General features: G+C 46.8%; 2 protein-coding genes across 3 annotated transcripts in view; one reads left to right on the forward strand and one right to left on the reverse strand.

Moving 5' to 3' along the window:
* LOC147630368 (uncharacterized) overlaps nt 1-20,639 on the forward strand; it is a 95,853-nt gene that overhangs the window by 22,262 nt on the left and 52,952 nt on the right. The window lies entirely within an intron of this gene.
* Nucleotides 8,648-10,124, reverse strand: LOC147630369 (uncharacterized). The gene has a single exon (XM_086810236.1). It carries the CDS (start codon nt 10,062-10,064, stop codon nt 8,847-8,849), a length of 1,218 nt encoding a protein of 405 aa, XP_086666362.1. The 5' UTR covers nt 10,065-10,124; the 3' UTR covers nt 8,648-8,846.

Consider the following 20,639-nt stretch of genomic DNA (forward strand, 5'->3'; position numbering starts at 1 on the left):
AGACTTTTACAGTCCTGTACACTGCATACAACAGTCCCGAACAGAAATTGGGCAAAAGCCCCTTGACTGCAAGCTGATTTTTGAGGATTCAAGGCATAAATGTCTTGCCTGCTGCTTTGCCAAGCTCAACAAGCATACGAACTTGAAAAGCCCCTTGATTTAAGATCAATTTTTTGATCATACATGGTACATTGACGCACATGAAGGCATCCAGAGTGTTCACAATGCTTCCCCCTGGCCACATATACATCAAATACATGAAAGCCCCTTGATTTACAGGCACATTGAGTGCTTGTAAGGCATCAACACATTATCGACAGCATCAAATGCGATTGCCTGCATGCAAATCAACTCAATCGGCACAAAAGCCCCTTGATTTGCACTGCAATTTGTTGCAATTTTGCCCAAATGTGCGATTTCTCACATCATACAGCATGTATGAGTGCTTAATTGCACAATTACATCAAAAGCCCCAAATTTCGACATTCAATTTCCTGCAAATTGATCCTGATTGTGACCAATGTCCTGCAAATTGATCCTGATTGTGACCAATGTCACCCAATTTTGCCAATTTTGCTCAAAATTGAGCAATTCGACACCTGTATCTGCTCAATTGTTGATTGTACTTGCTCAATTGCAAATCCCAAAAAAAAATTGAGAAAAATACCTTGTAATTTTCTGATTTTTTCTCTGATTTGCAGGCGGGTTTTTGTTGTTGCAGGAAAAGAGGGGTTGATGATTGCTGCTTCTGTTCTGTGCAGGTGAGGGGGGAACACTTCTTGCTGCAGATTTGATAGATGCTTTAATCAAGCTGATGCGTTAGGACTGGTGCAGTCGTGAAGAGCAGACGGGCTGCCTTGTTGTTCGCTTGGCTGCTGCGACCCTGATGCAAGCTGCTCACGTTCGCCTGGCTGCTTGCTGTGCGCTTCGCTCGCCTAGCGCAGGTAGTTAGGAACTCCACGCTCTAGCGCCATGCCGACTTGCTCGCTTTCGAAATTCGTACGTGTGCTGCCCAGCGCTCATACGCGTTTTCGCCAGCCGAATCGCCTAGCTGCCGCCGACTCACGCTCGACGCCTATTACTTCTTCGCTCCACGCTGAAGGGCCAGCGCTGCCTTCGCCGTGTAGAGCTACCCGCTTTACCAGCTCCTTGGTACTCGTAGGCCACGCCCTTCTCCTTGACTGCGATCAGCACACGCATGCCAAACCCAGTTGCCCACACGCTCAGCACAGTTTTTGCACGCCTTGTCTGCCTGCGATTGCTGCGAGCAAGCTTCACTGTTCTATGCTTGCTATCAAGGAGAAGAGGGAAGAGGGAGGGATCACTAAGCTCTGATACCAGTTGTGTGGGAGAATTAGGGAATTAGGTCATGTGGGAGACATACACAGAGAAGCAAGGGAGAGAGAGAGAGAGTTGCCAGTTGTGTGGGAGAATTAGGGAATTAGGTCATGTGGGAGACATACACAGAGAAGCAAGGGAGAGAGAGAGAGAGTTGTGGGGATAAGTCAACTCATGAGGCATGAGTGTGTGACTCCTCTATCACACATGTATATTGCACTAGTACACATAGTGCACTTAGTACATTAAAAGTACTAAGTGTACTATGTACTATAACTTATGGGCTTGTACACACTATAAGGGTGGGCATAGTGCCTTTACCCCAACACCAGCCGCCTGGGAGAGAGAGCAGTGTGGAGTAAACAGCCACCTGCAACAACACTCAGCCACCTGTAGAGGCAGGCGGCGCAGCCAGCAACAGAGGGTACTGCAGCAGTCGCCTTCAGGAAGAACATGCGCCAGAGGGAGAGATGGTCGCCGGTTGATGAATCAACGCCAGATAGAAGCGATGATGTTTTTACGCTTGATGGAGGGAGTCCTTTTTAATAAATTAATGTGGAGTTTTACTTTGGTGATACCCACGCATGCATGTGGGGGAACTAGTGGGAGTAGGTGACCATGCCCACCCCCACACTCACTTAAAAGTGGGGCTCCCCACCTTGGCCCCTAAGTGGGTGCCCAAAGGGGGTGCCCACTTTTAAATAAATGTGAACACCTAACCTTATAAATTAAAGGGTTAGAATATAAAACATTAAAACAACAAGTGCGACATACTTACCACCTGTTCACATGCACCAAAACTCGTCAGAATACAGAGCAGACTTCACGACTCACTGGCAGGCGTCCCCGCTCAGTAAGTAACACGTCAAGCAGGCAAACACACAAATACATGTCATGCGAAAACAGTTTCAAACATGCAAATCATGTGTGCATGTGCAAATAGTAACATGGACATATCTCCCGTTCATGGAACAAGTACAAAATATCTGTCGGCACAAAACTGGCACGACAATAAAAACATAAAAACCTGGTCTTCCTATGGAGTGACAGTCCCATAGGTAAGACACAGTTCCAGGCACGAGTCTCCCTATGGTGTGACAGTCCCATAGGCAAAACACGGCACGAATACGGGCTCTTCCATGGCGTGACAATCCCATGGGTCGAACACAGTCCAGGTCATACACGGGTGGCACTGGTCTGGCTCCCGTCCATACGACACCATCCTGCTAACACACGGGTGGCACCAGTCTGGCTCCCGTCCATGTCAGCAAAATACTGGCCTCTTCACACGAGACACCGGCCTGGCCTCAAGTGAACGAGACGCAAAAACTGTAGATGGACCAAATGGTCGGCCAATTGGTGACATTGTACATGCTCGTGATGGTGGATGATTTTACAAGATATACTTGGGTTTTCTTTCTGAAGACCAAGGATGAGACTTTTCAGCACTTCTGTGATTGGAGAGCTGAGGTGGAAAAAGAGACTGGTCACTCGATCAAGGCTCTCAGGACCGACGGAGGGGGTGAGTTCACATCCCAGGAGTTTAAGCAATATTGCAAGACACATGGCATTCGGAGATAGCTTACTACATCATATACTCCATCACAGAATGGAGTTGCCGAGAGGAAGAATAGGACCATTATGGAGATGGCCCGTGCTATGCTTGAGCATTCTTCATTACCTCGACGTTTCTGGGCTGAGGCGGCTTCCACTGCTGTCTACATTCAGAACAGGTCTCCTACTGCTGCTCTTCTCGATAAAACTCCATATGAGGCTTTCCATGGTGAGAAGCCCTCCGTTGTTCATTTCTGGATATTTGGGTGTACGGCGTATGTTCATGTGCCTAAGGAGCACCGCTCCAAGTTGGACTCGAAGTCTTAGCGCATGACTTTTCTCGGATACAGCACTGTCGCCAAGGCATATCGTCTTTATGATTCTTAGCGCCCTGGTGTCGACTTCTATGAGACCTTCGCTCCGACGGCCCGGATGACTACTATTCATACCGTTCTTGCACTTGCAGGACATCATAGATGGCCCGTTTTCCAGATGGACGTCAAGTCGGCTTTCGTGAATGGAGAGCTTACACAGGAGGTTTATATTGATCAGCCGCCAGGATTTGTTGTTCCGGGCAAACAGGATCATGTGTACCGGCTGAAGAAGGCTTTATATGGTCTGAAGCAGGCTCCGCGGGCTTGGTACCAGCGGATTGATGAGTTCTTTTAGAAGCTTGGCCTGCACCTTTCTCACGCAGATTCGAACCTTTATATCCTCCTTGAGAGGGGGTTGATTGTTATCATTGTGGTCTATGTTGATGACCTCATCTTTACAGGTTCTTATCCGTTCTGTTATGGATGCTTTGGAGACAGAGTTTGAGATGATGGATCTTGGCCTCTTGCATTATGTTCTTGGCTTTGAGATTTGGCAAACCTCGAAGGGCATTTTCTTCTCTTAGCAAAAGTACACTCGGGAGATTCTCGACAGATTTCAGATGACTGGGTGCAAACCAGTATCTTCTCCTATGGATATTGGTGAGAAGCTTTCTTCACTTGATGCTTCTCCAGGGACTGATCAGGGATAGTATCGGGTTCTCGTCGGTTGTTTGGTATGGTTGACCTACTCCCGATTGGACATATGCTTCGCAGTCAGTTTATTGAGTTCCTTCTCATCCAAACCCTGTCAGCAGCATTGGCGGTGTGCTCTCAGAGTTCTTCGGTACTTGCGTGGCACTCTGAATTTTGGCATCTTTTATGGCCAAGGACGCACTCTTGTTGGATGGTCTGACTCAGACAGGGCTGGAGATCCAGATACACGGCGTTCGACCACTGGTTGTGTTTTTTCACATGGGTCTGGAGCCATTTCTTGGAGCAGTAAAAAGCAGCCTACTGCGGTGCTTTCCTCTACCGAGGCGAAGTACCGTGCAGTTTGTTATGCTGTATGTGAGGCGATATGGTTGCAGAGATTATTGGAGGAGCTCGGCTGTCCTCCTACCGGATCTACTCTTCTTTGGTGTGACAATCAAAGTTGCATCGCCATCGCTAAGAACCCTGTGTTTCATGCTCGTACAAAACACATTGAGATTCAGTATCACTATGTTCGTGAACGGGTTCTTGCTAGAGATTTGCGTTTGGAGTATTGTCCTTCCGCGGAGAATGCTGCAGATTTGTTCACCAAGCCGGTTTCTCAGGCTTCCTTGGCTCCTCATCTTCGGATTCTCGGAGTTTGTCCAGCATCTGATGCTAAGAGGGGGTGTTAGCACATTCATCCCTAGATTCTGCTCTTTTATGGTGCCCATTTGGTCCCTTTTGCATGGCCCTTGCTTGTGGGCTGGCCACCCCTTTTTCTAGTATTTTTTTGGGATTTTTCCCAGCTTTTCTGGCATTTTCCAGTCGGCCCGTCTAGTAGCTCCAATCGGTTTGTTTTGTAGCTCCAGTCGGCCAGCTTACCCCTACTATAAATAGTGGGTGTTGGCCTCTCATTGTTTATTCAGTCTTGTACATATTTTGCTCCCTCACTTATGAGACTTGCAGTGTCTCTTGCTTGGGACTGTTTTGCTTCAGTATATTCAGCATAGTTTTCTCCATATCTCTCTCTCTCTCTCTTGCACTCTCTGTTCAGCACATTCTAGTGCCACTCTGCTTCCGCTCTGTGCACTCTTTCATCACGATCCTCACGTCTTACGATTGAACCTAGAAAAGGAAAGCTAAGTATACTTTGAGTTTGCAAAGTTGGTGCTATTGCTACTTATTACAAAGTACTTTTGATGTTCAGTAACCCTTGTATGTATGTACAAGAAGAACAGTGTGTTGTTGTTTGCCTTGAGATGGTTTTAGGGAAATATTGTTTATGGGCCCCTTCGTTGGGATGGATTATGTTTTTGGCTCCCTTTATTTGGGATGCATTGGACTTATGGAACTCATGGTTATCTCATGGATTGAGGATTTCTATTGGCGGCTGAAAGGCCTGTAAAACTATTGGTGGCCAAAATGCCTATAAACTATGTGTAACAAAAATGCTTATGGAACACCAGGCTATCAATGCGTGTGAGTGATTGTTTTATCTTATTACTTGAGCCCACCTCTCATCCAAGGTGTGTGGTCAGAGTACCAACACGGAGTGCAAGTGGTAGTGTACATGATGCCTGGTTAGGAGGGGACTTATGTCTACGCCAAGAGTCATGTGGACTAACATGTTACATGCGGAAGCTCTGAGATTCTTCTTTCAGCCCTACACACCATCTAGAACCTGCTGATACAAAAACGCAGTCAGAAGGGAGAGTAGAGAAAGAGAAAAAGAAAGCTGTATTAATGTCTACTAGAGGCCGAACTCGACCTATGAGACAAATCAATGTACGACTGTCAATGTCTTCTGGATATCCAGAAAAAAAAAGGACAAAGTGAACATGAAATAAACTATGAAAGTACTGAGCTAATGGGGGGGGTGTGATGGATGGAGCACTACTGCTAGAGGCTCAGTATGCAACCTATATGCGCAGGGTATACAAGAATGCAATGCAGATCTGTCTAGCTCCAACTAGTACCATAATGGGGGTGTAATATGTGATAGAGAGAGAGAGAGAGCTGGAAATTCAGTATATCATATGGTACAAAAAGGTACATAAATCCTTGCAGCCCTTGGCTGCCTTCCATGAAAAGGTATAAACCCTATTCTAGGCCTAAATCTATGACTCAGCCCATTGCTGGCCTGAATGAACAAAACGATGAGATCAAGTGCCTTTTATAGGCCATTGGAGTGACTGGAGAACTGGCTGACTGCTGGTCTCGGCCAGCCGCCTGGACACCCAAACTTTAATGAAGTACCTGACCTGCTCTGCTGCACCCGACTCAGACTCTTCATGTTTTTCCACTTAGCCGATAGGTCCTTATGTCCTCTCCAGTCCATCCCTTGCCATAACCTGCACTTCAATGCTCCAAAATATTTGGTTCTAGTGAGTCTTTATCATGTTGCCTCTAGGAGTAGCCTTGAGATTAGCATGTACATGTGTGTGCACATGACAACCTTGTTGGTAGAGGACAATGTCTACGCCAAGTGTGAGTAAACTGGTATCTCGTATGCTGGGGACTTGATGTCTGCGCTCAGATCTAGTGGACATTCTACATTTCTTGGCCTAGTCTTCGCATGTATAAGCATGGAAGCTAGTGGAGAGTAGCATGCGTATGATGTGACGTTGGGGATCGGAAAACGAGTATGTAATATGACTACTATGCGGAAGCGTGCTTAAATGATGATTAACGCAAAGCAATAAAGATTAACGCTAATCACATGCTCATGACATAGAATAGAGAGAAGGAGAAGAGAGACTCTTTACCTAACCTACTCCTACTATATATTACTAAATGCATGAGTAATTACAATGATTGTCATAGATCCAATGTAGATCTAGACTATGAATGCTATGAATGAACGTATGCTTACTGTTCTCCACTGTGCGTTAATGGAAAACGCTGATTTGGAGATGTACTTGGCTGATCCAAACTGTTAGACTGCATGTCCTTGGTCTTGGCTCTGCAATCTGTGTCTTTGAATGATTATGAATGATCCATGACTTGCCTTTATATAGGAAAGTGATAGCAAGTTGTAATCAGGTCGGTTTTCACTTTTCAGGCCATAAAAAGTCATCAAAAATGTCATAAAATGTGTTCATATTGTGCCTATAATATGTCCCAACCATTGGTACATGTCTTGGGCACCTTTAGGGCCACCAAATTGCGAGCTTGGATATTTCCCAATATGAAAGGTGTCTGGTGGACTTCAGGACGTCTTAATATTTGGAAAGTACAAGCTTTGGGAATGTGGGATTATCCTAAAATACAAAGGATCACACTTCTAAAATTTAGGAGAGTTGCTATTTTTGGCCAGACTCCGATGGAAATTCAATTCGCGTCATATGTCTGGAATTGAGCAAATACCAAGAGTTGCCAAAGTACTTATGACAAATGGGCTACCAGTTGGGATATTTTTAGAGATAAAATTTAGTGAAGGACCCATCTCTTAGATTGGGACATGTGGCAAGAAAGTGGATCAAATTGAGACAACTGGCCTCACACTTGTCACTTCAGCTATTGTGTCGCTCTTCACTTGTCATCATAGCCTTCTCTTTCCATTTTAGCTCATGGGAGACCCAAGTCTAAAAATTGGAGCCCTCTCTCTTCAATAGGAGGAGGCTCTCTTGCTACACACTAGCCTCTACCACTGTTACAGGTTGCCCTAATGATGGCTGCTAACTCTCTCTCTCTCTGTCATGACCCTGTGAAAGTGGAACAACATGAGTGTTAGCATGGTGGTTGGTGAGTAAGATAAATATTTAATGATTCATATTTGGGTCCCCGGACAAATAGTTATATGTGTGGACAACCCCAAGTGTGAAGGGGGACCAAGGGATTTATTATTTTTAATGTTTTAACATTGGGTGGCCCCTAGGCATAAGTGGCCCTTAGGAACTTTAAAGAACATTTAAAAAAAAGGGGCCTAAGATATTTATGGAAGGGGGCAACTCCACTTTTGGAGGTACACGCCTCTCTCTTCTCTCTTGCTTTTGGGGAGAAGTCGTGCAAGCTGGCTGCGTGGAGGAGAAGGGAAACACAGCTGCGTGGAGAGTAGCCGTATAGAACCGCAGGTCGTACAGAACATGCGGCTGCAGGTTTACTGGCGGCTGGTACAGGCGGTGCTGGCGACCAGGGTACGGGTGCTGCAGGTTCAGGCGACTACTGTGCAGGTTGGCTGGCGGCTGGTATAGGCAGTAGCTGCAGGCGTAGACCTGTACGGACAGGTGCAGGCTGACAAGGACAACGCAGACCTGTACAGACAGGTGCAGGCTGACAAGGACAACTCTGTCCAGCTGGTACAGGCGCGTACAGTGCAGACCCGTATAGTTGGTACAGGCGGCGGTGTATCAAACAGGCAACGGCTACAGAAGCTGACCTGTACGGACAGGTACATGCGAGTACTGACAGCTCTGTCCAACAGGTACAGACAGGTACAGTCCAGTCCTGTACAGCTGCAGGCGGCACATCATCAGAGTACAGTCGGTGCATAAAGAGAATAGTTGCAAGTACTGTTCTGAGGTGGCTGCAAGGGGGGGGAAACAGAGTCACACGGGGACGGGGGACGGGGACGGGGACGGGGACGGGGAAGTGCCGTCCCGGGGACGGGGTCGGGAACGGCAAAAAAAAACCTCTTTTTTAAAAGCAATTTAGGAGTTGTATGCATGACATACATATAGAGACACACTTTGAACAAAATTTTACACCGAATAGACAAAAAAACAAGAGTCATTTTGAGCAAAATGCGCTAATAAAACATCGATGGCACACTGATTATGTGATTGATAGTCTGATAGATACAAAGAGATAAGTACATGCCTCATGGGCAGTGAGGGTTACAAAAAAGAGTGGGTACAAAATAGGGATACTAGATAGATCACAATAGATCATGGCCATTGGCAGTGGGCACAAAAAAGGTGAGATGGCTCAAGGCTCAAGAGTCAAGCCTCAAGCTCCTGAAGTGCTAGCCTGACGGGAGGCTTGGAAGTCGAAGTCGTCGATGCCATTTGACGCCTCCTCCTCCCCCTCAGGCTGTGGCTCCTCCTCTACCTCCTCAAGATGCTCCTGAGCTGCAGGATCCTGCTGTGCCATCTCCCATTCGGTGAAGGGATCCGCCTTCCCTGTTGCTGTCGCACATAGCATGCGCAAGTTAGCGCTCACAAAAACCAAATCACTTGCCCTTTGCACTTCAAGGCGGTTCCTCTTCTTAGAGGCAATGTGACTGTAAACGCTCCAAAGTTGCTCCAAGCAACTAGAGCTCACAGCCTGGCTAAGGATGCGAATAGCCAAGCGCTGCAACTCCGGCCCATCTGATCCGTAATCCTCCCACCAAAGAGGAGACCCAATCTTGAGGCGGTCAAGCTGTGCATCTAAACATCCAAAAGATCCCTGCCGCGTCCTGTACTGAGATAGCTGGTCTCTGATCTTCCGCCTGATGGTAGGGTCGGGCTCTAAGCGCTCCAAAATGATCCGCCATCCCCTGCTTACTTCCTTGTCGGCCTCTTGCTTTCTGCCCTGGAACTCTGGATCAACCACAAAGGCAGCCGCATGAAGAGGGGAGTAGTAGGAGTTCCACCTGGACTCACATAATGAGTGGATCTCCTCAAACTCGGCTCTGTCTGGCACAAGCTGCTGGAGTGACTCGATCATGCGATCCATGGCCTCATAGACCTTGCCGATACATGGTTCACGGCCGTCAATGACTCGTAGAAGGTGAACAATAGGCTTGACCAAGGCATCAAGTGTCTTCACCTTCTCCCACCAAGCGGCATCATCGGCGCGATCTCGGCATGTTCTCCCTGTTGCCGATTTTGACTGCGGCATGGCTGAAAATTCATCACTAAGGAAAAGCCCTCTTAGGGCTCCGCCACATGTAGACAAGCGGCCTAGCATGAGGAAGTTGTATGCAAACCTTGTCTCAGAATACTTGAGGAGGGAAAGAGTGCTCCTTTTAGAGAACTCATGTCGCAGCCTTTGGTGGTTGAGGACAAAGGATACAAGCTGGTTAGCCTCCTCAATGGTGGGTGCAATCCATGGCAAGGCACCTATGTCTTTGAGGAGGTTGTTGAGACAATGGGCCATGCAAAAAGAAACTGTGATGGATGGATACATTGACTCAATAATGCTCCCGGCTGCCCTATTTGACGCCTCTCCATCCGCCACCATGCCGACCACAAGCTCCGGCCCAATGACCTCGATCGTGGACGCCCATTCCGCGGCAAGCACATCCACCGCCTTCCCAGTGCCACTCGCATCATGTGACTCGATGAAGCACACTTTGCCCCTTGAGTAGGCCACCACTCCATGGATGGAGCGCTTGCGCGTGTCACTCCATCCGTCTATAATGAGAGAGACTCCGTTAGTCTCCCATGTTGCCTTTGTATCCGCCGCCGCCTGCTCAACGGCCAACTTCTCCCTATCAAGCAAAGTGGTGCGAATCTTTTCCGATGAAGGTGGCACATAAGAGGGGCCATATTCCCCGATCTTTGTGGCCATCTCACGGAAGTAAGGAGACCTATTTCAAGTAAGGAAAACCATGTAAATGCTTTGAAGCATGAGACATTAAAAAAAAAAAGAGTGAAGAGAATTGAGTCTCGACTCTCACTGTGCCGCTTGAAACGCAATGTGGTCGTGGTAGAAGAACCTAGCCACCGACCTATCCACCTCATCCTTCAATTTTGGGTTCCAATTCTCGTTAAGAGTGGATTGACGGCGGATGGGAATGGAGGCACCCGATGTGGATGGAGTGGACTTGAATGGTTGAGAGCTTGAAGCAAGATTTGGGTTCCTCTCCACCTCCATTCGCGTCGGTTGCTCTCGTGCTCTCACCACATCATGAGGATCAACGGCAACATGTCGCCCTCTCTTTGCCGCCTCGGCCACCTCATAAACCTTGAGCTTCTCAAGAAGCTCCGCTCGCTTCTCAGGAGTAACACGTGCGCAAAATTGCACTTGATGACCGGCCTCGTGCAAAAAGTGAGCTTGCACTTTGTTGGCGCCGCCACTTCTCTTGTAGGAACAAAGCTTGCAATTCCATGCCCTTGAACCACCGCCCACTCCACGACTAGCGTAGTGGACCTCATCCCACCATGACCATGTGTGCACCGCCGGCCTCCTTCGTGAAGAGCCCGCAACGGAAGATGTGGCGGCGGCGCCTTCACCTTGAGATGCCATGAATGATGAATAGTGTGAGAGAGAGGGAAGAAGGGTGCAAGAGAGAGAGAGAGAGAGAGAGAGAGAGAGAGAGAGAGAGAGAGAGAGAGAGAGAGAGAGAGAGAGATGGCTTGGAAGTTGGAGAGAGAGAGAGAGATGGCTTGGAGAGAGAGAGAGAGAGAGAGAGAGAGAGAGATGGCTTGGAAGTTGGAACTTGGCACAACTTGGCACAACTTGGAGAGAGATGGATTTGGAAGCTTGAGCAATGAGGCTTGAGAAACGAGTGTGGGTGCAATAGAGACTGTGCCTTTTTTTATAGCTGGAATTCTGCCCGTTTCCGCCCGTTTCTGCCCGTTTCTGGCCGTTTTTCTGCCCGTTTCTGGCCGTTGGAGACGTCCCCTCACCGCGTCCCCTGCCCGTCCCCCGTTTCGGGAACGCGTCCCCGGGACGCCTGCAGGCGTCCCCGTGTTGCACGGCGTCCCCCGCACGTCCCACGCGTCCCCGGCCGTCCCCGTCTCCGCGTCCCCGCGTCCCTACGGCCCGTCCCCGCGTCCCCGTGTGACTCTGGGGGGAAAGTACAGACAGGTACACACGTGTTGCAAGTACAGATCCGTACAGACAAGTGCACGTGTGTGATGTAGAGTTGCTGATGCAAGCAGGTGCAAGTACAGACTGGTACAGTCAATCCCTCTGGTGCAGAACTGTGCATAAGAATTGGTAAGCTCTCAACATATCTATATTTCTTTCTTTCCACTGGCTTATGTCTGCTACAGAGTTGTTTCTTCTGGCCCTTTGTGAGAGGAGGGGTATGGCAGTTTGAAGGGTGGAAACAGAGATTGGACAGTGGATTTGTATTTAGGCTGAGTTTGAAGCCATGTTCATGGAATAGCCAGATGTATGCTCAAGGCTGCCCTGTTGAATTGTCTTGGTTGATCAAAGGAAAACACAGTGTGTTGCTTTTGTGGGACACAGATCTGTATGTGAATCCTCTATGCTAAGAGGTCTTGAGGACTGCCAGATTGGACATGCAGGTTTACTTTCTTTGACTGGCTTTGTTGTGCTCAGTTATACTTTCCCTTGAATTTGAATAAAGAAATACCGGAAGGGGAGCCAAGCTTTGGGGCCAACAGGTGTCGATTTCCTTTCAGTTGTGGAGCATTCTAGCTCCTGTTAATTTGTTATTTGTTTGGACTACAATTGGAAGGGTGACTGCTAGTCTACCGCACTTTGGTTTCTACCAGAGGCCGGTTTCAAGGTTCCGTTGCCGGGACCCATCATCAACTTTCTTAAGGGGGTGAGCTCGTGGTTGTCTCGAGAAAAGCCATTGCTGAAAAATTCAGCAATATGTCAGACACAGAAGATGAATATTTTTATGATGAAGAGGAAGAGCAAGAGGCCTCTCTTGAGAGAAATGAATCTGAGGATATTCTTGCAGGAGAACAGGCTGCAGATGATGCACAATATGAGAATGTAACACAGCCAGAAAACATGCCTAGTAAAGAGGAAGATGATGCTCAGTTTAAAAATCGTTTGGCAGGTGTAATGGATGTGTTTATGCAGCTCACTCAAAGTGAGAAGTTTGCTGAATTTATGAGATCCCGTTCTGAGCCTGAAAAGAAGAAGAAGAAAGTGCGTTCTAAGAACCCACCTTAGGGCAATAGTGGTGCCTTCCCACATGATCCATCTTTTGGACAGTTTCCGAACATGCAACATACTTTTGGTGGCAACTCACAGAGTTCCTTTTTTGGACAGCTATCTATTCCACAACAGTCTATGCATCCAAGCTACTCTGGTGGTGGCTCTGTGTTCCAATCCATGATTGGGGGTTATCCTCAGGGAGGCATGGGTTTTCCAGGGAATTTTGGAGCTAGTTTTCAGCCTGGTATGCAAGGGAATATGTATGGTGGTATGCAGTCCGGAATGCAAGGAAACATGTTTGGGGGCATGCAGCTTGGAATGCAAGGAAACATGTATGGGGGCATTCAGCCCGGTATGCATAGTGGTATGTTTGGAAACATGGCTGGAATGTATGGAATGCCAGGTGTGGGAACCGGCAATATTGACCCTATGCTGGGCATGAATGCCGGGGGTAGCAATGTTGTGAAGCCACTTCCTTACGATAATCTAACGCCTATGGGTAAGGCGAAGGATTATAAGGAAGGGGGAGTTGCTGTGAAATTTGACACGTTCAGTGGGGCCAAAGATAAGCTAAAGGCACTTACCTTTTTACAGCAGTTTGATGTTGCTTTTTTTGGTGGTAATTACACACGGAATCCTCTAAGGTGAGAAAAGCTGCGACTTTTCTCAAGGGCAATGCATTGCAGTGGTGGTCCACTCTTCTTTTACAGGGCATAGCACCATCTACTTGGGTACAGTTTAAGCAGATGTTCTCTTCCGTATGGCTCACATCTACTTTTGAGGTGGATGTAATGACAGCATGGCACAAGTTGGATGCATCAAAGTGTGAAAATCTTGAGGATTATAATTAGAAGTTTTGGGAAGCTTTACTCCCAGTTACTTCTTATCGTGCAGTGCCTTTGTCTGAGCAGGTGGAGAAGTATTGTTGTGGGTTGCCCAAGGAAGTGCGTGACTATTGCATAAAGACTCGAGTAACAAATATGTCGCAGATGATAGAGAATGCTATGACGGCAAATGCGTTACTCACTGGGGTCTCATCTGGATTTAAAGGAAGTAAAAGCTCAAGCAAGAGATCTGAAAAGTTAGGGCATGCTTCGCGTGATGCAAAAGGGTCTACAGAGAAGCGGTATAAGAAGTTACCAATGCCCAAGAGAACTCCTGAGGAGAGACAGGCTTTGATGGATGCTCGAAAGTGTTTTTACTGTACAGAGGAGGGACATATGTCTTTTAATTGTCCCAAGCGTAAGTCCCAAAAGGACTCTGACACTAAAGGGGAGCCCAAGTCTAAGAAACCAAAACCTTCTGCAGGGTTAGTTCTTGATCTTGTTGGGGAACAGCCAGGTGGTGAAGAGAGTGAGTTGTGCAGGACATGGGGCAAAGTGAGAGATCAAAATGCCTTGATTTTCTTTGACACAGGTGCTAGAGCCAACTTTATTTCACCAGATTTGGCTGGCCGATTGGGAATCGGTGCAGAGGAGATGGGGCCTTTGTATGAGGCTAATATGGCTTGTCCTGGGTATGCAGAACCCGTTACTCCTATTATTGGGAAGCTCAGGCTTCATGTGGAGGAGGGTTATGTGGACAGTGAGGAGTTTTTCATCATGCCACTTGATGGATGTGATGTTTTGTTGGGTATGCCATGGTGCCATAGAGTACATGCGGTGGTGGATACATATAATAGGAAGATTACTTTGACTCATAGAGGGAAAGAACATATTTTGGATGTAAAGCTTAAAGGGGAATCTGTTCCTATTGTATCAGCTTCGGCAATTTCATCAGTAATGAAAAAGCATCTTTCTGCGTACTTGATTTTTGTAAAGGATGCAAAAGATGATGAGTCTAAATCTAATTTGTCTATGCTAGATAAAGATAGGACTGATTTCTTACGTGAGTTCCATGATTGTTTGTCATTGCCAGGAGAACTTCCTCCGGAAAGGCTAGAAGATTATGCTATTGATCTAATTATGGGTAGTACTCCACCAAATAGACCGCCGTACCGTGTTAGTGCAGCCCAACAAGAAGAAATTATGAGTCAGGTACAGGAGTTGTTGAATAAAGGGTTGATTCATCCTAGCTCATCACCCTTTTCCTCACCTGTGCTCTTAGTGCAAAAGAAAGATGGTTCTTGGCGCATGTGTATTGAATACATGGCGCTAAACAAGAATACCATCAAGAATCGATTCCCTATTCCGAGGATCGATGACATATTGGACCGCTTACAGGGCTCAACAGTTTTTAGCCGGATAGACTTGAAAAGTGGGTATCATCAGATACGTATTAGACCCGAGGATGTGCATAAGACAGCATTTCGAACCACTTTTGGGTTATATGAGTTCTTGGTTATGCCCTTTGGTTTGACAAATGCACCTGCCACATTTAACAGAATGATGGACAGGATTTTCCGGCCTCATAGAACGTTTGTGGGCACATTCTTTGATGATATGATTGTGCATTCACACACTGAGAAGGAGCATAGGAAGTATTTGGCCATTGTGTTTGAAGAACTCCGAAAGCATAGGTTGGTCATTAATGGCAAGAAGAGTGAGTTCTTCTTGGAAGAGATACACTTCTTGGGGCATATTGTGTCTAAGTATGGAGTCCGTATGGATCCTTTGAAAGTGGAAGCAATTCTTAATTGGCCAGATTTGAGGACCTTGCATGATGTACGCAGCTTTTTGGGATTATGTTCCTATTACAGGCGGTACATACGGTATTTTGCTGAGATTGCTTCGCCTCTTCATGCCTTAACAAAGAAGGCAACTCCGTTTAGATGGGCTGATCAGGAAATTACAGCCTTCAAAAAGCTTAAAGAAAAGCTTACTTCGGATCCCGTATCGGTATTACCGGATCTCCGAAAGGCTTTTGTTGTCCAATGTGATGCATGTGGAAACAGCATTGGGGCAATTCTCATGCAGGAAGGACATGTGATAGCCTATGAGAGTCGTATATTGCAGAATGCCGAGAAGCATTTACAGGTTTATGAGAAAGAGATGTTGGCTGTAATTCATGCTCTTTCTACATGGAAACACTATTTGCTTGGGATTGATTTCACTGTGCAGACAGATCATCAGACCTTGCGTTATTTCCTCACGCAAACTAAACTTTCTGAGAAGCATATGCGATGGGCCAACTTTTTGTCTATGTTCCACTTCCAGATTGTGCATGTGGAAGGCAAAAAGAATGTTGTGGCAGATGCTTTGTCACGCAAGCCACAGGTCTCAGCAGTTTCACTTGCTTATCATCATGAGCTTGATGAAACGAAAGAGCAGTATGCCCATGATGAGGACTTTGGAAGGCTCTATGATCAGATGTCTGAGAGTCAGCGGCATGATCATTATACTCTCAGAGATGGTTTTTTGTTGATGCATGGTAGACTGTGTGTTATCAGGCAATTACGACTCAAGGTTATGATTGAAATTCATGCTCCACCGTATGCGGGTCATAGAGGTATTGATGCCACGGTAAAAGCAGTCGAGACTTTCTTTTATTGGCCAACCTTGAGAAGAGATGTTGATGCTTTTGTTAGGCAATGCATCGTATGTCAGAAGGTGAAGTTTGACCGTCAAAAGATACCAGGGATACTTTAGCCTTTACCTATTCCAGATAGACCATGGGAGAGCATTGCCATGGATTTTATATTTGATCTTCCACGGACACAAATGGGGAATGATGGCATTTGGACTATCATATGCAGGTTTAGTAAGCAGGCTCATTTCATTCCCGTACGTAAGACGATCAAAGTTGATCATATGGTGAAGTTGTTCATGGCGAACATCTTCAAGTATCATGCCTTGCCTTCGTCTATCATTAGTAACCGTGATCCACGGATGACGAGTTTATTTTGGAGAGGATTGTTTGACATGGGTACAACTCTCAAGTTTTCATCTTCATTTCATCCACAAACAGATGGTCAATCGGAAGAGGCTAATTCTATAGTGTCAGATCTTCTTCAGTGTTATGTGTCAGAGCACAAGCAACAATGGGAAAAGTATCTTCCTTTGGTGGAGTTTGCATATAACAACACTGTCCATACCTCGACGGGTAAGGCGCCTTTTGAGATTATGGAAGGAGGGAAGAAGGTACCACCCATTTTGCACACAAAGGATAAGATCTTTGAGGCTGATCAGTATGTGGAGAACATGGATGAAGCTTAACGGAGAGTTAAGTTGGCACTCCAGAAAACTCAGCAAAAGCAAAAGAAAGCAACAGACCGTCACAGACGTGCATTAGAGTTTGCATTGGGTGATTGGGTTCTTTTGCGATTTGAAAAAGCTAGGCTCAAGAAGATGAAGGGTAAAGAGCGCTTATTCCCTAAGTTGAGCATGCGCTATTATGGACCTTTTCAGATATTGGAAAAGATTGGTGAGGTGGCCTATCGCTTGAAGCTACCAGATCACTGGAGGATTTTCAATGCATTTCATGTGAGTCTACTTAGACCTTTCCATGGGAATGTGCCTGAGGATGTATCCGATGAGGCTCAGCCGGAAGTTGAGGAGCGGACTCTTGTTACGGCTCATTCAGGTTCAACAGAGCATGGGTCTGGAGCATTGCCTGATGCTCAAGAGGGGGGTAGCACCTCCACTCCCTTGATACAGACAGGCTCAGATGACATCTAGAGGTCGCTTGGTGCAGCTTTTGTCTCACCCGAAGGTACTGATAGCTGACAGTACATCTGTTTATGGGACTTCTATGATATATGTGTACTAGTCACATTGGATGTTGTGGTTGTGTATGGTTCACAGTGGTATACAACTTGGACTACTACTACGCCATTGGTTTGCAGTGAATGTTGCTACATATGCATGGCATAGAGAGATTGGGACGTTGATCTTGCCATATTATACATTTCACTTTGGATATTTTGCTGTATCACCAGATTGCAATCGAGGACGCTTGCCATTTTTCAAGAGGGGGGTATGTCATGACCCTGTGAAAGTGGAACAGCATGAGTGTCAGCATGATAGTTGGTGAGCAAGATAAATATTTAATGATTCATATTTGGGTGCCCGGACAAATAGTTATATGTGTGGACAACCCCAAGTGTGAAGGGGGACCAAGGGATTTATTATTTTTAATGTTTTAACATTGGGTGGCCCCTAGGCATAAGTGGCCCTTAGGAACTTTAATGAACATTAAAAAAAAAGGGGCCTAAGATATTTATGGAAGGGGGCAACTCCACTTTTGGAGGTACACGCCTCTCTCCTCTCTCTCTCTCTCTTGCTTTTGGGGAGTAGTCGTGCAAGCTGGCTGCGTGGAGGAGAAGGGAAACAGAGCTGCGTGGAGAGTAGCCGTATAGAACTGCAGGTTGTACAGAACAGGCGGCTGCAGGTTTACTGGCGGCTGGTACAGGCGGTGTTGGCGACCAAGGTACGGGTGCTGCAGGTTCAGGCGACTACTGTGCAGGTTGGCTGGCGGCTAGTACAGGCAGTAGCTGGAGGCGTAGACCTGTACGGACAGGTGCAGGCTGACAAGGACAACTCTGTCCAGTTGGTATAGGCGGGTACAGTGCAGACCCGTATAGCTGGTACAGGCGGCGGTGTATCAAACAGGCAGCGGCTGCAGAAGTTGACCTGTATGGACAGGTACATGCGAGTACTAACAGCTCTGTCCAGCAAGTACAGACAGGTACAGTCCAGTCCTATACAGCTACAGGCGGCGCATCATCAGAGTACAATCGGTGCATAAAGAGAATAGTTGCAAGTACTGTCCTGAGGTGGCTGCAAGGGGGGGTGAAACCGGTCTATGGACACATAAAGCGGTAGTTCATTCACAAATAAGCTGGACTTGCTCAGACACACAATCACAGAATCCTCGCTCCCTCGCTCAACAACACATTGGCCCCGAAGTCCGGCGCCCCTTGCGGTATTTCTTTATTGTTAAAAAGTTGGAAAATACAAAGCACGAGTGCAACAAAGCACTCTACTTGCATCAGCTGAGTTTTACAAATTCTGGGAGAAATTTGCCAGCATAACTGCACTAAAATTGTTCCATAACATCTCAGAATGAGTCCCAACTGACAGGCTCACTTCCATAGGCATCAAGCTACCCAATGAAGTCCAAAACGCTTTCAATTTGTCCTGCATCCCACTGAAAGTCTCAAACTTTACTGCTTGACCTCCTTCTTTGTAATCCTTTTGCACCTTTTCTGCATCAGGCCTTACTGCTCTTTGTCCGCTAGGTTGAGAAAATTCAGCCACACTGACAGGTGCTGCGGGCCCCAAAGCTGGACTAAAATAAGTTTGAAATCCAGGCTGCACACCTATATTGGCATAAAGAGGGTTCACAACTTCCATAGGCATCATTCCTGGTGACCCTCTTGACATCAGTCCTGGCAAAACTGTGGGCGGCCTAGCCATGGCCTGGAAAACAGACCCACCACCAAAATAGCCAGGCTGGAAAGCAACGAATGGAGGAATGGTCGGCATGACCCTTTGCACATTACTTTCCTGGCCATTAAATGCATGTACCTGTGCCTGTGTAACATGCTGCACTGGATCAGCTGCCACTGCTGGTGTCTGCTCTACATGCTGTGGCATCCTTGGCATTTGTTCCTGTGCCCTCTCAACTGCATGCTGAGATGATTCAGCCTGGGAATCCCCTGTCCTTGACTGCAAATACCTCTTCATCCTGGGATTCTTCACCAACTGTTCAAAGGTACCAACCATGCTCAGGAACTGCGCATGAAATAAATCCTCTTGTTCCTGTTCTTCCTCTAACAAGGCTGGCTGTACTACTGGCTCCGTCCGAGCAGAGGCTGACACCTGGGCACCTGTCACCTCTATACGCTGTCTGCGAGTAGAAGAGGAACTCTCTTCGGTAGGGAGCTTACCTTTCCCTTTGTCTGTCATACTGTCAACTGAAAGTTTAAGGGAACCTGTATCCAAAGAAAGAGACCGTACTCTTTCTCACCTGTAATCAATTGTGCCTCACTATGTGTGTCTCCTGTTCACCCAATCCAATCCGTGTCCGGGCTCTTGCAAAAAAGAGGACCCTATCCCGGCAATGGAACCATGAAACCGGTCTATGGACACATAAAGCGGTAGTTCATTCACAAATAAGCTGGACTTACTCAGACACACAATCACAAAATCCTCGCTCCCTCGCTCAACAACACATTGGCCCCGAAGTCCGGTGCCCCTTGCGGTATTTCTTTATTGTTAAAAAGTTGGAAAATACAAAGCACGAGTGCAACAAAGCACTCTACTTGCATCAGCTGAGTTTTACAAATTCTGGGAGAAATTTGCCAGCATAACTGCACTAAAATTGTTCCATAACATCTCAGAATGAGTCCCAACTGACAGGCTCACTTCCATAGGCATCAAGCTACCCAATGAAGTCCAAAACATCACAATTCAGCTTGCTGTAATTTTCTGCGCAGACCTGTTTTCAGCTCTGTTTCAGTCCAAAATAACCCTTGTACTGTTGTGGAGGACTAAAGCAAAGTCCTACTGCATTTTGGCATCAACCGGGCAACATAACAGCCCAAAAACAGCACTTAAACAGTGCTGAAACAGCATTGTATTGAAGAGGTTATTACCCTCTTCCGTCCCTGCTTTGGTGTAGGAACTAACTACACCGGTTCCTGTTCAAGGAGGCAACTAGCCTTTGCATATAAGCATGAAATTCACACAACTGTACCTGATTTTATCTGATGAGAGCATTTCCATAGTCTGCAAGAGAGAGAAAGAGAGAGAGAGGCTGTGGGGAGCAAGCTCAATCCTCAATTCATGAGTTGTAGGGCAAGGGAGTGCACCACAAATGCTGGTTTTCCTGCAACAATTCACCATAATGGCTGCAAATGAGCCTCATTCAGCCCAAATTCCCACGCTTCCCTCTTCTCAATGTGGAAAATGCACATAAATTTGACACTTGGCACATTTTTAAGCCTTTTCCACATGCAATCTTCCAAGCTAAAAATCTCCTGACTGGTTCACATTCTCACAACAGTCC

This window comes from Cibotium barometz, chromosome 16 (genome assembly GCF_041138505.1).
Source record: "Cibotium barometz isolate CiBa-2024 chromosome 16, ASM4113850v1, whole genome shotgun sequence".
NCBI lineage: Eukaryota > Viridiplantae > Streptophyta > Polypodiopsida > Cyatheales > Cibotiaceae > Cibotium > Cibotium barometz.